Raw genomic sequence first — 15,754 nt, forward strand, 5'->3', positions numbered from 1 at the left:
GCGCAATTGAAATTCCGAAAGTATGTCTAAATATTTTATTTATTTTCTTGATTGCTGGTGTCTAAAGGGGGTAGTTGACCAGCACATCCTGGCGCGCCAGCTCCAGCAACATAGGATCATCGAAGAATTTGTTGATGGACACGTCCTCGGAAAGACCCTTCCTGCGGCGCGTCTTGATCATAAACTCTCGGGCCAAATGGGATGCTTGCTGCGGCTCCAGGGGTCGGATTATGATGCTCTTGTCTAGAGGATCGCCAGGCACTATCTGCCAGTGATGGAACACCGAAAGACAGAAGGCCTGGCCCTGGGTATGCGTGCGGAGATCCGTCTCGAATCCAAATGAATCAATGGCGGGTATGAAGGCTTTGATCGTATAGATGGGAGAACCCGATACGGGAGCATCCTGCGTTACGTGGCCTCTGTAAAATACATTTTATCATTCAGACGCATACTTTTAAGGAAGCATAAGCAATAGATCTCACCTGCGCCTAGCCAACACAGTATAAACAGCTGATACACAATCTGCCGGCGCCTGAACTTCCACAAACAAATACGGTTCCATCAGACGAGGGGTGGCCATCAAAAACGCCGAGTAAGCAACTCGACGGGCTGTTGGAATGATCTGTCCACCACCTCGATGCAACGCCTCGTTGGCAATAACCCCATCAAGAATCTTAAACTTAACGTTACGGATGGGCTCCTCGCAAAGCGGTCCTTCTCGCGTTCCCCATTGGAAGCCCTGCACAATCGAATCCTTAACCGCGGTTAGCAGGTTCTTGTCCACTTCCGAGGGCAGGGTGTCATCGACCAGGATATTTGGACCCGTGGTGTCGGGACCAAAGGCCCAAATGGAACGCGCCGCAAGCAGATCCCAATCGTAGTTGACCTGGAAGAACTCTCCAATGCGTTTCTTGTTCCAGTTTATGCAAACGGTTCCGTTCTCAATGTCCTCGGCCAGTCCCTTCTCCAGTGGCTCCGAGATCATGGTTATTTTGTTCTTCTTATTCGGCGTTTCGGCAAAACATTTCAGCGAACTAGTTTCCACAACTGTTTCGCAGAAAGCCACCACAGGATCCGCCACTTTAATGTCGATCTCGGAGTACATCTTCCGCAGGTCGTGCATGACACAATCCAAGTATAGCTCGCCAGTGCCCAGAATAACATGCTCGCCAGATTCTTCAACTCGAGTCGAGAGGAGTGGATAGGATTTGTTCACCTTGCGAAGGCCATCCAACATCTTGGGAAGCTCGGATGGATTTACTGGCTCCACAGCAATCTTGATAATGCTCTGAGTGTTGAACTTTAGTGGCCTGAATATGTAGAGGTCTTCTGGAACATTAATATCCACAATGGTAGAGGTCTTAACGATACACTGATCGATGCCTTCGATGAGCACCCAATTTCCGGCTGGTACTCGATTTAACTCCACTTTGTAACGAGACTCAAATACCCACAATCGACCCACTTGCAATATGCGGGAATCCTCCTCATCCTGCAGGGTGTAGTTCTCTCCCAGGACACGCACCTCCTGGCCAGCGTGTAGAGTACCAGAGACAATTCTCGCCAGCACTTGGAAGAAGGTACAGTCGTCGTTGGGATACATCTTGGAACTGTGCACCATCAGAGTGCCGTATTGGTTGCATGAAATCATATCCCGGTAAATGTCGCCCTCCTTGGGTCCAGTGTAAATGTGGTCCACCTTACGCTTGGCATTTTCCAAGGGGGACTTTATGTGCTCCACGCACATGTCCACAAAGCCGCTGCAGTCGCCCATGAAACGGTTGCAGACGAGACGCAGTAGTGGTCTTATATTGGACTTCATCTCCTCCTTGGAGACGCGCACATTAAGCTCGGCCAGAGTGTCCGACAGAGTGGTGTCCACGTCGCCAACCACCTGGGCTATCAACTTGTACATGGGCTCCAAAATGAACTCCACAAAGCTGCGCTGTGCCGAATTGTGCGGCTGCTTCTTCGAAAACTTGCGCCTATTAAAATACTTTGGTTTAATAAATCAGTTGGATATAATTAAGCGTCACCTACGTTTTACTGTTGAAGTACATGTCGCCCCAGAGGCGCTTGGCAAAGTCCAGATAAGCCACTCCCTCGTAAGTGTCTGCATACAGCTTGGCAAAGGATTTCAGAGTGAAACAGAAGCCGTACAACGAACTGGCAAAGCAAACGTTGCCCAGGATGGGCGAAACTAAAAGATTGTCATCAGCAGAGCCATAGATGCTATAAGAAAAGTATAAATTAGTAAAATTGAAAAAGTGTTGAGCATAAAGCTCTTAATCACCTCAGCAGACTATTGACTTCCTCCACAATATGTTTCAGCTTAAAGTAGGCGTCCTGGGGCGGCAATTTGAGCTCCAGGATTAGGCGATCAATCTGCGAGCCAGAGAAAACCATTAGAATGTTTAATGGACCCCTAAGGCTAAAACGCTCACCTTGTTTATGCAAACGGTGATAGCCTGGCGCTCTTGCACCGCGTGTTTCAGCAGCCGCTCCGTGTTGAGCATGACGCCCTCGGCGGCATCGATGAACAGTACCACACCATCGCTCATTCGCATGGCGGCGGTGGCCTCGTCCGAGAAGTTGACATGCCCCGGGGTGTCAAAGATGTTCAGCAAGTAGCTCTTCTGCTTGACATCCTGCAGGACAAGTGTGACCGGCGTGGCCTTGATGCTGCAGCCGCGTTCCTGTTCCGTAAACAGGGTGTCCGTGTAGCGCAGCTGGCGCTCTTCCATGGTCTCAAACTGTGGATGCGTCTGCCGGATGAGGCAGTCCACGAAGGTGGTCTTGCCGTGGTGCAGGTGGCCAACTAACGCCACGTTGCGGATTAGCGGTGGAGTGTCCATGAGATCGGCCATGAACTCCATGTCGTAGGTGGTCTCCTGCATGTCCTGCTCCTTGATCTGGAACTTGAGTTTCTTTACCGGCTCTATTAGCGGCTTGTCCAGCGGTTGGGCGTCCTCCTCCTGGACAATGGTCTCCACATCCGGGCCGTAAACCTCAACTGCTGAAGGATAGTAGCGTTTATCCTCGTGTAGCACCACGGCGGTCACCTCCTTGTCCTCGTCCTCCTGCGGCTCCACCTCGTCCTCGTCCATGGCGTCCTTTAAATGAAATAGCATCGATTAATGATATTTTTTATTGGTTTTTTGCCTATTTATACCTCTGGATCATCTTGCACATCGGGTTGCCCGTAAATACTTTGGTCATCATCCTCGTCGCTGTCTAGATCGGGGCCAATGTAGTTGCCAAACTCATCGTATAAATCGGAATCCATGGTTTTTCCTAAAAATTAAAATAATTTAATATTTTCATTCAAGATTTGCCGGCGGCGTCTCAAAAAATCTAAAACTTCCGCGCTGTGTCCAAACTTGTACTACTGCTGTATTTTGTTGTCTTTAGGGACTTACCAAAGGTTACAGCACCTGCTGATTACTGATTTCTTCTTTAAAATTATAGAAATCTGCAAATCAATTACTAATTCACAATTTTAACACAAAAACGCGGATTGCAAGCACGCTGTTCTTCTTCTTCCCCGAAAAACAATCAGCTGTTAAAAGACCGGCATTACCATCGGCATTGCCAACACAAATAATTTTGCCGCCTCCAGCCCTGGCGGCAACATTTGAATTTTCCAGTTCATTAAGGCTAATTAACGTTTTTGCCAGCCAGCAGGTAGCTGGAATAGAAGTAAAAACGTAGGTAGACCTTTCCGTTTAAATTGCACTGCAGTCGCCAAAGGTAATTAGTCGAAAGTGTCAACCGAAGGCATCAGCATCATTATGATGAAATTTTGTTTGCTTCTTTTGATGGCACATTTTGTGGCCTCAAACCGAAATCTAAACGATATTCTTAGTCGCGAGGACTGGATTAACATAGCCAAGGAGAACATCAAGAACCACAAGCCATATAAAGCTAAGATCTACGTGCCCTACAAGCCGCGCATCGTAAATTTTACCAACCCATTCGATGGAGATTTCTGGGACACAACCACGGTGGCCACGAATGCTGAGTCTACCACCAATCCGCAAGAGACTACTACTTACTTCACTGCGGAAGCATCTACTACAACGGAGGAGTATACCACTGAGGAATCTACCACAACTTCGTCGATGGATTATTCAACCGAATTAAGTTATTCAACTTCAGAGGCGCCCGAAACCACGGATACTGGGTATTCCACAACAGCTTGGCCGGAAGTCACCAGCACAGAAGCTACAGATTCACCTGAATCACAAGCCTTATATTCCACAACAACATCGAGTTCAGAATCCTCAGATTCAACCACAGAAACAAATCCAAGGAGCACGGAGTATGCTGAATCAACGACAAATAATGCAGATTATTCTACAGGATGGCTAGAAACCACTACAGAAAATATTCCAAGTTCTACTGGGTTGCCGGAACCAACGACTACTTTAAGTCCGGAATTTACAGGGACAGAAGTTTTGGAAACTACCACAGAAATAGAAATCAATTCAAGCACTACAGGATTGCCAGAATCAGCAACTACAGAAAGGATTACATCATTTACAGGATTAGTGGAATCAACGACTGAATTTGTGGACTACACTACAGAATCCAACGAATCCACGTTATCCTCAGATCAACCCACAACTAAAGCATCAGAAACATCTACACAAGGATTAGTATCAACTACTGAAACCCCGGAATCAACTACAACCTTGCTGGAGATCATTGCCACGACTCCGGGCGTGGAAACTACTACATCATATCTGGATGCAGTGATTGACAGCACGGAGGAGGAAAGTTCAACATCATCAACACCATTTGGATTAAATTTAACAACAACGGAAATTGTGCAAACTCAAATAGAAACCACAACCCCAAGGCAATTGAATTTGGTCGGAGATTCTGTTCGCCAAAGACCGAGAAAATATAAGTATACTTCAGACACAGATCCCGAACTTTACTGGTACTGAAAATGATAGCAAAAAATAAATTAAAAACTTTGAATTTAAATTAAAGCGGTTGTTTTATTTGGCAACGCGATTTCTGGTGAGGATTATGTTAAATAAAGAACGCGGTCACACTGGCCAAAAGCAAAACACATTTTGTTTGAGATTTCTTAAGAACATAGCAGTTTATTAATAATTTATCGTGCAAATATGAGTTTGGCAAGCATAAGACAGAAAGAAGTTAAGGGCAAAAAGAAAGTACTGCCCAAACTGCGCAATATTCTGGCCAATCCTTACAAACAACATAGGTAAGGTGGATAGAAATAAAAGGAACCCCAATCAACAGGTTGTTTTTCTTTTAATTTTAGCCCTGTTTTATCGGAAGAGGAAGTGCAGCAGTTTCGCCAAATACTGCAAAATGCAATTGAAAGCAGCGGCGGGGAAACCAAATCATTTGCCACTCGATTTGGCATACATCTCGGCCTGGAGAGCTCTCTGCGCGCCATAAACTCCCGGCGTTTCTCCTGCCTATTGGTTTCCTTGAGCCTGCGACCAGCTCACCTCGTCCGTTTGATGGCCACTAGTGCATCCGTCAAGGTGCCCACGGCTCCCATTTACGCACAGCCCAAGCTGGAGGAGCTTACCCATGAAATCTTTGGAATAAGAGCGCTTTCCTTAGCCTTGCCCACTGATTTGAAGTCAATAAGCGAGGACTTGGAACAGTGGATTACTGCCCGAAAGAGGACACCCATGCCTGCCAAGCAGATAGCCCCAAAAACGCACAAGAAACCCAAGAAGAAACCCGAAATAATCCAACCAAGCGAAGAGGAAAAAACGCCGGTGGTACAAGAAAGAAAGGAAGAAAAGAAGGATTGGGGTGATGATTTCATATCCTGCTTTTCGGACGAACCCTCTGTAAAGCTTGACCGCGTGGATGTCCAGGTGGAGACCCAAAAACTGGGCAATGCCCTAAGTAACTTGGCCATGAAAGCCAAAAGCAAAAAACCAATGGTAGAAGTCAAACATAACTCAGTCAAAAAGGAAAAGTCGCCCAGCCCAGAGCCCATGGAGGTGGAGCCAGATGAAGATGACTTTCTGCCCGGAGATCTGCAGAACTACCGCCCTCTTACTGTCCACCAAGTACGTCCCAATCCCGACAAGAAACCCAAAAAGAAGCGCAACAAAAAGGCCACCAAGTCCTAGAGATGGTTGGCAACGCCACCGCATCAGCTGTAGTTTTTAGGTTATGTTACTCAGTTTGTTATCGTAATTGTTAAGGCGCCGCACACAAAATGCTCCGGAGTTTACGTCAAATCGCACGACTAGGAAGATCCCTGAAGACGCCAATTCCAACCAGAAGTCTGCCTAAACTGCCCACCACCTTACGGCTACAGGCTCCCTTGCACACCAGTGTTTCCGCGTGGAAGTACGACAAGAAATCCTCGCGAGCATCGGATGATTTGGACAGCGACGACGAGGATGATGAGGATTTCAAGGATGAACGGGACTCCAAGGTGGTTAAGACGAAGGTGAACTCACTGCGCGCAGATCTGCTCCTGAAAGCTGGTCTCGGCATGGCGAGAAAGTAAGAAACAGCCGAAGATTCTCAAAGTTCCCACAATAACCATGATGTGTTTCCTCCCACAGCAAAGTAGAACTGAATTTCTACGAGAGCAAGATACGCGTCAATGGAAAAAAGCTGCCCAAAAAGAGTGCCCAGGTAAGACGTCCATAAATAGATCACACTCAGTCTTATATGTTACCATTGGCAGCTGGAAGTCGGCGATGATATAGACGTAATCCGGGGCTTCAGTCAATCGAATCCTTCTCACCTGGTCGTGGCACGCGTCTCAATCCTCTCCGCCAGCGAACGCGAGGAAGGACTTAGCGTCCTCCTGAGGCGCTACAAATCCCTGCTGGTCGAGAATTACCGGGGACCCAACGCCTTCAAATCCTCGGAACAGGTTGCTCATTAAAACCCATTAGAAATAAAGAGTGCTTTAAAGCTTTACTATTTAGAGTAAGTAGATGAATTCGAGTCAGTTTAAATAAGGAGAAACTGCAGTGTATTATTTTCAAGATAACGCAACGTTTGAAAGTAGACTTGATTTTAACTGATTTATTTTATTTTGTAGTGAAACATCAAGAGTATTTTAAATAGTTTTCTTGATATGTGTCATATGGCTACCAGATCCGACAGCTCTCTGCCTTTGAATGCATGGGACTGCCCAGGGGGCACTTGTAGACCTCAGCAAAATCGTCGTTGTTCGAAACGGCACCTAGAACGCGGTACTTATCGACAGTGTGTTCATCAGTGAGCTCCTGCCAGTAGTGCTCCGGCTGATAGTCGGCACACCAAAGCTGCGCGAATCCCAGGAAGAAGAGCTGCTCTGGCGACAGGTCAAGGCCGGGCATCTGCTCGTTCTTGGGTGCCAACGCTTCGTTTTCCTCCCCACTTCTTTGAAGCTGCTTCATGTGGCTACGGTAAGCAGCGAGTGCAGCCCTCAAACCACCGGCGTCCGCTATGTTCTCGTTTCTCGTTTCGTTGCCACGAATCGTTTGGTTGATTTCCGGTATCAGGTATTGGTTGAAGTGATCCACATAGCACTGAGCCCGTTCCTTGAACACCGCCTCCGACTTTGTGGACCACCAGTCGCGTATCTTACTATCGCTGTCGTAATTGGAGCCATCCGTATCGAAGCCATGGGTCAGCTCGTGACCTATCAGGTAGCCAATGGTGCCAAACTTCAAAGAGTTGGGCCATGAGCGGTGGTACGCTGGCGGATGCAGGATTCCCGCCATCACGTACACCGAATTATCTAGGTTGTAGTAGAAGGCGTTCACCTGCATCCCGACCAGCAAAGTCAGCGGCTTTGCGTCCTTGGGAATGCTCTCTGCGTGGAAACCATAGTACCGTTGCAGATACGTGCCCAATACTCGCAGATTGATCAAACTCTGGGCATAGTTGCCTTCCACAATGGTCAGATTATTGATCTCTCGGATTAGAGTATCGGATAGCTCTTCGTTTTTGTAGCTGCCAATCACTGGCGTGATGCCGGCCTCCTTGCTCAGCGCCTCGGCCCGCGTCTCCGTGTCCAACCACTCCACATTCTCGAGGATCCGTCGCTGGGCCTTTCGCATTTCGTTCACTATGTCCGAGATCTCGGAGTGCTTCTCTTCGGTGAAGTGCTCCTGCAAAGCAAGCGGAACCGCATTAATCACGTAAGTTATTATCAATTGAAAAGCTTAATCTTCACACGTTTTCAACTCACCGCCATGTAGAGCCTGTCGAAGAGATACGGCAGCGAAAACTGAACGATCATCAGACAGTTATCCTTTTGGTCCTTGGGCTCCTTGGGCTCCTTTAGCTTGTCGTCCATGCGGTAAAGGAGTCGCATGGCGAGATAGTTGGCCACCGCCTTCGTATGCTTGGCGCACACTTTATCCAGCTCCACATAGTAAAAGTCGCAGAATACTTCACCAGACGAGCCGTTGTGAAAGTCAATTCCATTCCAGGCTATCTCATAGTAGCTTCTCCACTGGCCAAATGGTGGCACCTCTTTCTCCTCACTAAGCCATTCACACTTATCCTTATCGCCTTCAAACATATCCTCAATACTGAGCGCCTCGCTCCAAAATGCAAAGACGCCATCGATCACGGCGGAGATTTCATCATCGGTGAGATTGTAGGCCTTTAGGTAGCCGCGCATGCGTTTCTCGTTGAGCTGGTAGGCACGCGAGCTCGTATTGGCCATGTGGGTGGTGTGGACGACGTGGTCAAAGCCCAGCTCCGGAAGTTTAAAGTACGGGGGGAAGGGATGCTGCGGAAGAATTTCCTCCTGGATCAGACCACGGCCGCCGTATTTGGTGAGATGGGCGCTCATGTTGAACCAACTGAAGCTGGAGGCATTCCAAGCGTCTCTATCGACGGCGGGAAACCCACCCATAGACCTGATAAGCGATAGATAAGCGGGATCGGCAGCTGGCTGCGGAAATAGCTCGGCCGCCAGGCAGGAATTGTAGAAGCGTTGTGCAACGAGAAGCTCGGCGGACACGTTCAGTGCCTCCGCCAATTGCGTCCTGGTCAGCAGCTGCTCCGTCACGTCCGTCAGCGTGTAGCCGATGTCAAGGATATGGCTTCGCTTATTGGTGGATTGCCGCGGCGGCTTCACGTTCTTCCAGTTGCCACACGCATACTCGTAGAAGTCATCGCACGGGTCGACGCTTAAGTTCATGTAGGACTTTATCATGGCGCCATGGGTTCGAAGGTAATCGGCCGTCTCATCTGTAATCGCGTTTTCATGGGACGCATCCCCAACACTCCTAGCCTCGCAGTCGCCCAACAGAACCACGCAGATCACGATGCCAACCAGCAGCGTAAATAAGGGCAGTCGAATGTATCCCGAGATTGAGAACATATTGGACCGATTCGCCGGGCACACACGCAGTTTGTATAATATAATCAACGATCGATTGACCCGTATTATTTGGTAAACCCAACCAGCTCGACTTCCTAATCCGGAATGCGATTGAGAACTAAACAAGCAGCGGCAGCGGCATCTCTCCGATCCCAACAGCGTGTGCTTTTTTCGCAACCATCTCGACCTATAGCACTGGACAACAGAGATTATAAAGCAGGCATCACTATGACGTCGATGAGCACACTTTCACCATCGATAGCGCGCATTCTAAGCTACTGATTTGCACAATGTTAAGGAGGTCATGGGCAGCTAAACTATCACTCCAGGCATATTCGTATTTGAATAACCACTTTCGAGGCTTGGGAATGATTTTACTGCACTGTGTAGTCGGTGCTCTGGCCAAGACTTGACCTAAGCCACACGCTGCTGGTGATAAGGATTTGTAAGTTCTGGGAGATTCATTGAGTGGTGCCTCATTCATTCAGATTGAAAACATTTCTCAGTTATGGTTTCAAAATCGTCACTTTTGTCACTTACTTACACAATTGAGTTCGAAAGTTTTGCGTTTCATCTCTTCAGTTTTTTAATACAAAGAAGTATCTTTTTACAACCCTTTTTTATTAATAAAAAATTTACTTTTATAATATTAATATTTATAAATTCTGTCTACAATTTCTTTTGCCGAAATTTGTTTTAAAATGCACAATTATAGCTTGTCATATACATAACATTTTGCAGTTTTCGTCTGACAATAAATATTCATGAAAGTTAAATAGCTTATCATTGAATTCCGTTTAAATTGAAAACTTGGCGCCCAAATGTCGATAAACAATACAATCGATAGACAATCACAGCGCTCGCAGTGTGGCCAGAGATGCGTCAAAAGTATTGTTGTTGTGTCTATCAGCGGCGACGGTCACACCAGGACGCAGAGTAATTTTGTAAAAATGTCTTTTTCCGCCATCGGCGATTGCCAACTAGTTTCGCAAATATACCAAGTAAGCAGTACTAATACGTGTAATCCGGCGTGTCCTGAAGCCGTTCCCATTTCAGTACAAGAAGCACCGCGTCGTCTGCAGCGTCAAAGTTCTGCCGACACCTGTGACCCATTTTGAGCGGGAACCGAAGAATGTCTTCCATTGGATGACGGCGGATCGCTGGAGCAGGATTGAAAGTGGGCTGTGGCGTCTGTTCGAGAATCTCAAGCAGTGGCAGGATGCCTTCAAGCTGGACACCGAGCTCATAATCGATCACATCAACGTGCGCGTCCAGGCGACCGATGAGCCGCATCCTGCAACGCTTGCACTTCTGGCGGGTGCAGAGTCCAGCGCCAGGGATCTCTGCCTAGACATTCAGCTGCAGTACATCACCCACGAGGACACCACCATTGTGGGCGTCATACCGGCCAAGCGCAAACTTGCCACGGAGGCAGAAACCAATGGCACCAGACCCATTCCCAGCAAGAGCGTGGTAGCAAACTCTGGATCTAAGCCAAAAGCTGGGTAGGAAACCGTGCCATTAGGACCCTATAAGTTTGTCCCCCAAGTAACACAAGAACTTCATCATTTTAATACCGCTTATGTGCCGTTTATAGACTCAAATTGTATGTCTATATGTCAATAGCTTTACGCCACCTTTGCACTTTAAAAATTTTATGTACAGAAGTTGAATGCATTTAAATGTATTATCCATTCCCCTTAGAACACAATCAAAGCCCAGGCACATAGACGCTGACGATGAAGATGATAAGATATCCACCCCGGCCAGCCAACCAACCAAGATCAAACGCGAGCGAAGGTCCATTTCCCAGGGTGCCCAAAAGGATAAGGCTTCCAGCAGCGCCAGTTCCTCGCAGCAGAGCAACCGCATGAAGCGATCGCACAGTCCAGCGCAGCGGTAAGTTAAGATACAAGGTTGTGAGAGGATTAAGAACGTATTGGTGTATTCGCAGGAATTCCAGAGCCAGCTCGGTGGAGTCCAAGCCTGCACGCCGCTCCGGCCGATCACCCATACGCCCGAGTCGATTTAAAAACTTTGTAGTAGGGTACGACACGGAAACTGTGCTGTAATGACCAGCTCTAATCATTTCCCTGGGTGCACTTTCAGCGAGACAAAGAGCAGCAAGAGCAAAGGACCCAAGCCCAAGGTGAAACGGGTATCGCCACTGCCTGCCAAGGGTTTCAAGGTGGAGCAGATGGACGGGACACGATTCGATGCACTGCAGCGGCTGGACAGTATGCTGGACATGCCCAAGCCGCGCGAAGTTAAGATTTTGTAAGTGATTCTGACTAGATGAAAATAAAGCGTGTACGAAAGTGCCTTCCAAACTGCGATATCTTGATTGTCTCAGACTCTTGGAAAAAATGGGCGAAGCCGAGGTCCTGAATACGTTCGAGAACTATCGCAATGACTTCGATAAGCTGTTCAAGGAGCGCGAGTTCAAGCCGCGCACCAGTCACTACATGAACATTGCCCACATGGACATAATTGATATACTAAGCAAGGACATTCATCAGCAGATGCTCAAGAAACTGGGCGAGGTCTACAGCAGTCGTAGCGTAAGTATGGGGCGCCCTGGAATCGCATATGTCCTAACACATCCACATCCCGATCAGCAGAACCACACGGCGCTCCTGGTAAACGGTCTGCTCCCGCTGTGGATAGTGCGCCTCTTTATGGACACGTACAAGCTATCGCACTCGGAGGCCGTGCAGCAGATCCGCGACCAAATGAAGTACAACACTTACTTGAAGGCCCTGAACGATGAGCCGCTGAGTTCCGACCTTGACTGAATTTATCCATATATAAAATGGGCACTTGTTTAAATTCATTTGTCTTTATTTAGTTTGATTGGAATCCTTTCTGTACTAAGCATATTACATTGTATAAATACATAATTCATTTGCTTTCGAAAAAAGAAAACGCTTGAGCAACCGAAATGCTGAGAGTGTGCCGGCTGTAATGGAGTGCTCTGTGGGCGACTGGCGGTGATGACAGCGGGAGCGAGGGACTACGAAATTACTTTACTTAGAATCTAGGGTGTAATGTTGATGGAGCGCCCGGCCACCCGGTGGCTATTTAAAACTCAGTCTGACCTTCACACTCTTATGTACAATCTATGTGGACAGTGGGTGAAGTAGTTTACAGCTCGTCGTGCTGCTGCTCCTCATCCTCATCATCGGCGTTGGCGCCCTCCTGGCTGCCGGTGGCGGCCTCCTCGGCATCATCCTCCTCATCCTCATCGAACTCCACCTGCTCGTCCTGGGAGACGCCCAGGGTTTGGCGCATCATCTGCTCAATACTGTCGGCGAACTGCGAAGTCTCCTGGAGCATGTATCCCGATCGCAGGGTGGCGGTGCGGAACATCATCACAGCCATGTCCTTAGCGGTGTCATCAGCCTCGTCGGCCTCCACGCGGCGCAACAGCTCGCGCATCAGCGGATGCCTGGGATTGATCTCCAGTGTCTTCTTCTGGTTGAGGTAGTAGGTGCGCTGAGGATCGTCGGACTTCTGGTGGGCGTTGGACATGGCCAGACGCTCCATGTTGCCGGTCCAGCCAAAGACGCCGGCCACCAGGGCGCATGGAGAGTTGCTCAGACGCTCAGAAACCTGGGCCTTGGAGATCTGATCCTTGAGTGCCACATCGTTCAGCCACTTGACCAGGGGCTCGAAGGTGCTCTTCAGCGACTCGAAGTTCTTCTTGCTCTTCTCGGACTCGTTCAGCTGGAAACCCTCCTTGGCCACGTTCTGGAACTTCTTGCCATCGAACTCGGGCAGGGCGGAGATGCAGTACTCATCGACGGCCTCCACCAGATAGAGCACCTCGTATCCCTTGCTCAGCAGACGCTCAACGAAGGGCGACTTCTCGACCTCAGCGCGGTTGGCACCAGCGATGTAATAGATGTGCTCCTGCTTGCCCTTCATGCGCTCCTTGTACTCGGCCAGCGAGGTGACGCCCTTGCCGTTGGAGGTCTGGAAGCGGAGCAGCTTGGCGAGACGCGATCGGTTGCTGGGATCCTCCATCACGCCCAATTTGATGCTGCAATGAGTAATTCAAGTCATGATTAGCAAGAAAAGTCAAATAAATTAATGTTATAATTAATTAAACACTAATTGTACTAAAATAAAGTTCAATATTTAAAAAAAATATGCATTAGTATAAACTTTACACGTCACCATGGGCAATATTATAATTTAACGTGGATTTCCTTATCTTATCTGCGCGAAATTCTTTAAAGCAACAAACTGAACAAAAGGCTGGCACAAAAAAGAATACACGTCACACTATGGTCAATATTAAAATGGATTCTGCGGAAATTCTTATCAGCATGATCCATAATTAATTCCCCGTTTTAGCATGAAAAATCTTTTCTTAATTTCTAGCAAGCAAAACTTACTTGGTGGAGAACTCCTTCCAGAACTTTTCGTACGCCTCCTTGTCGATCTTCTTCAGCATATCGAGAACCTTGCGGACCAGCTTCTTCTTGATCACCTTGATGAGCTTGTGTTGCTGCAGAGTTTCGCGGGAAACGTTCAGTGGCAGATCATCGGAGTCGACGACACCGCGGATGAAGCTCAGGTAGTTGGGCATCATGTCGTTGAACTCATCGGTGATGAAAACACGGCGCACATACAGTTTGATGTTGTCGGACTTGGTTCCGTAGCGGTTGAAGGACTCTGAGGGCTGCACCTTGGGCACGTAGAGCAAACTCTTGAAGGTCACCTCACCCTCGGCGATGAAGTGCGTCTGGGTCAGCGGCTCGCTGGAATCCTTGGTCAGACTCTTGTAGAAGCTAGTGTACTCATCCTCGTTCACTTCGGCGGGCTTGCGCGTCCAGATGGGCTTGCTGTCGTTGATCAGGGTCCAGTCCCAGGTGGTCTTCGATACCTTCTTGGTCTTGGGCTTCTCATCCTCGGCCTCCTCAACCTTGGCGTCCTCATCCTCCACGTCATCCTCGCTCTTCTCGGGCTTGGCCTCCTCCTCCACGGGCACCTCCTCCTCGACGGTCTTGCTGGACCACATGCGGATGGGGAAGTTGATGAACTGAGAGTACTTGCGGATGAGCTCGCGAACGGTATCCTCCTCGAGGAAGTCCTGGGCTTCTTCCTTCAGGTACAGCGAGATCACGGATCCTCGCTTCAGAGTATCGCCACGGGGATCCTCGGTGATGCTGAAGCTGTTGGCGTCCGACTCCCAGATGTACTGCTTGTCGTCGTTGTGCTTGGTGGTCACCACCACACGATCAGCGACCAGGAACGCGGAGTAGAAACCCACACCGAACTGTCCAATCATGTCGTTCATATCGAGTCCCTCTGACTTGCTGGGATCTTGCATCTTGGCCAGGAAATCGGCAGTGCCAGACTTGGCGATTGTGCCCAGGTTATTGATCAGATCCTGGTGGGTCATACCGATGCCAGAGTCCATGATGTGCAGCGCCTTGTTCTCCTTGTCGGCCTTGATGCGGATATGTAGTTCCGGATTGCTGTCCAGCTCCTTGCTGTTGGACAAAGCCAGGAGACGGATCTTGTCGATGGCATCGGAGGCGTTGGAAATCAATTCACGCAGGAAGATCTCCTTGTTGCGGTACAGCGAGTTGATGATCAGCTTCATCATGCGGTTCACCTCCGTTTGGAAAGTGAACTTCTCGGCCTGCATACCAAAAAAGACAAAGAAAAAAGGGAAAGGAACTCCCGTTCATACGTGTACCTAGTGAATGACCTGGCATGAACCCACCTTCTCGCGAATCTCCTTCAGTTGCGCCACGTTCAGGCCGTCCAGTTGGATTGCCTCCTCTTCACGCTTCAGAGTCTCGGCATCTGCGGGATTGGGAATGGAAAAAGGGGGCGGTTATCGCAACGCTGACGTGTACCAAACAAAACTCGCCCAACTCGTCGGCCGGGGGGCGTGTCTACGTACCGGTGCGGGAGCCCTCCTTGAAGGAGCCCAGATCCAGGTCGATGGTCTCCGTTGCGGCCTCTTCCTCAGCGGCGGCGATCTGATTGACGCCTAGCGAAAGCGAATCAGATGCCAATTAATTAGGTTAAAACACCGGTTCATGGCGGCGTGGCAAATGCCGACACTTACCTGCTAAAAACAGCAGGCCCAACAGCAAAAAGTACTTCATGATTGGTGGTAGCTTGATTTACGGAGGACGAGCTATCAGTTGGTCCGGCGAAAGGCCACGTCACGAATAACAGATGCAATAAATTAATCCGCACTTGCGACGCCTGCTTTGATTTTTTTTTACTGACGCCGACGCACGGCTGGAACGCCTTTAAATGCCTCGCAGAGTGACCGTTTTGCGGCGCTGGAACATTCTAAGCGCTTTGAAAAGAAATACCAAAAACTGCCCTGGAAGTTGGATATATCTACAGCATAGAGCACGAAAATAGTTCCCATATGAG

The 15,754-nt window shown here is 48.7% G+C and overlaps 7 protein-coding genes across 7 annotated transcripts; 4 read left to right on the top strand and 3 right to left on the bottom strand.

Annotated features, from left to right (window-relative positions):
• Positions 1-21: 21 nt before the first annotated feature.
• On the bottom strand, positions 22-3,554 carry LOC120451309 (116 kDa U5 small nuclear ribonucleoprotein component). The gene is made up of 7 exons (XM_039634878.1): positions 3,420-3,554; positions 3,173-3,294; positions 2,445-3,113; positions 2,294-2,385; positions 2,041-2,232; positions 483-1,985; positions 22-419 (listed from the first exon to the last, which is right to left on the bottom strand). The coding sequence occupies exons 2-7, from the start codon at positions 3,284-3,286 to the stop codon at positions 62-64; spliced, it is 2,928 nt and encodes a 975-aa protein (XP_039490812.1). The 5' UTR covers positions 3,287-3,294; positions 3,420-3,554; the 3' UTR covers positions 22-61.
• Positions 3,555-3,740: 186 nt separating this feature from the next.
• LOC120452651 (mucin-5AC) lies at positions 3,741-5,053 on the top strand. Its single transcript, XM_039636969.1, has one exon. It carries the CDS (start codon positions 3,792-3,794, stop codon positions 4,950-4,952), a length of 1,161 nt encoding a protein of 386 aa, XP_039492903.1. The 5' UTR covers positions 3,741-3,791; the 3' UTR covers positions 4,953-5,053.
• A 7-nt stretch (positions 5,054-5,060) lies between these two features.
• LOC120452652 lies at positions 5,061-6,131 on the top strand. Its single transcript, XM_039636970.2, has 2 exons — positions 5,061-5,236; positions 5,297-6,131. Exons 1-2 carry the CDS (start codon positions 5,139-5,141, stop codon positions 6,129-6,131), a joined length of 933 nt encoding a protein of 310 aa, XP_039492904.1. The 5' UTR covers positions 5,061-5,138.
• LOC120452654 (mitochondrial transcription rescue factor 1) lies at positions 6,079-7,031 on the top strand. The gene is made up of 3 exons (XM_039636971.2): positions 6,079-6,513; positions 6,576-6,648; positions 6,701-7,031. The coding sequence occupies exons 1-3, from the start codon at positions 6,221-6,223 to the stop codon at positions 6,902-6,904; spliced, it is 570 nt and encodes a 189-aa protein (XP_039492905.1). The 5' UTR covers positions 6,079-6,220; the 3' UTR covers positions 6,905-7,031.
• A 37-nt stretch (positions 7,032-7,068) lies between these two features.
• On the bottom strand, positions 7,069-9,699 carry LOC120452650 (membrane metallo-endopeptidase-like 1). Its single transcript, XM_039636968.2, has 2 exons — positions 8,201-9,699; positions 7,069-8,120 (listed from the first exon to the last, which is right to left on the bottom strand). Exons 1-2 carry the CDS (start codon positions 9,344-9,346, stop codon positions 7,113-7,115), a joined length of 2,154 nt encoding a protein of 717 aa, XP_039492902.1. The 5' UTR covers positions 9,347-9,699; the 3' UTR covers positions 7,069-7,112.
• Positions 9,700-10,194: 495 nt separating this feature from the next.
• On the top strand, positions 10,195-12,241 carry LOC120451345 (uncharacterized protein CG4951). The gene is made up of 7 exons (XM_039634927.2): positions 10,195-10,347; positions 10,403-10,851; positions 11,051-11,245; positions 11,301-11,393; positions 11,456-11,623; positions 11,700-11,907; positions 11,968-12,241. The coding sequence occupies exons 1-7, from the start codon at positions 10,297-10,299 to the stop codon at positions 12,139-12,141; spliced, it is 1,338 nt and encodes a 445-aa protein (XP_039490861.1). The 5' UTR covers positions 10,195-10,296; the 3' UTR covers positions 12,142-12,241.
• On the bottom strand, positions 12,170-15,625 carry LOC120451344 (endoplasmin). The gene is made up of 5 exons (XM_039634926.2): positions 15,435-15,625; positions 15,267-15,356; positions 15,084-15,166; positions 13,747-14,999; positions 12,170-13,388 (listed from the first exon to the last, which is right to left on the bottom strand). The coding sequence occupies exons 1-5, from the start codon at positions 15,472-15,474 to the stop codon at positions 12,491-12,493; spliced, it is 2,364 nt and encodes a 787-aa protein (XP_039490860.1). The 5' UTR covers positions 15,475-15,625; the 3' UTR covers positions 12,170-12,490.
• Between the last annotated feature and the right edge of the window lie 129 nt (positions 15,626-15,754).

This window comes from Drosophila santomea, chromosome 3R (genome assembly GCF_016746245.2).
Source record: "Drosophila santomea strain STO CAGO 1482 chromosome 3R, Prin_Dsan_1.1, whole genome shotgun sequence".
In the NCBI taxonomy this organism is placed as follows: Eukaryota; Metazoa; Arthropoda; class Insecta; order Diptera; family Drosophilidae; genus Drosophila; species Drosophila santomea.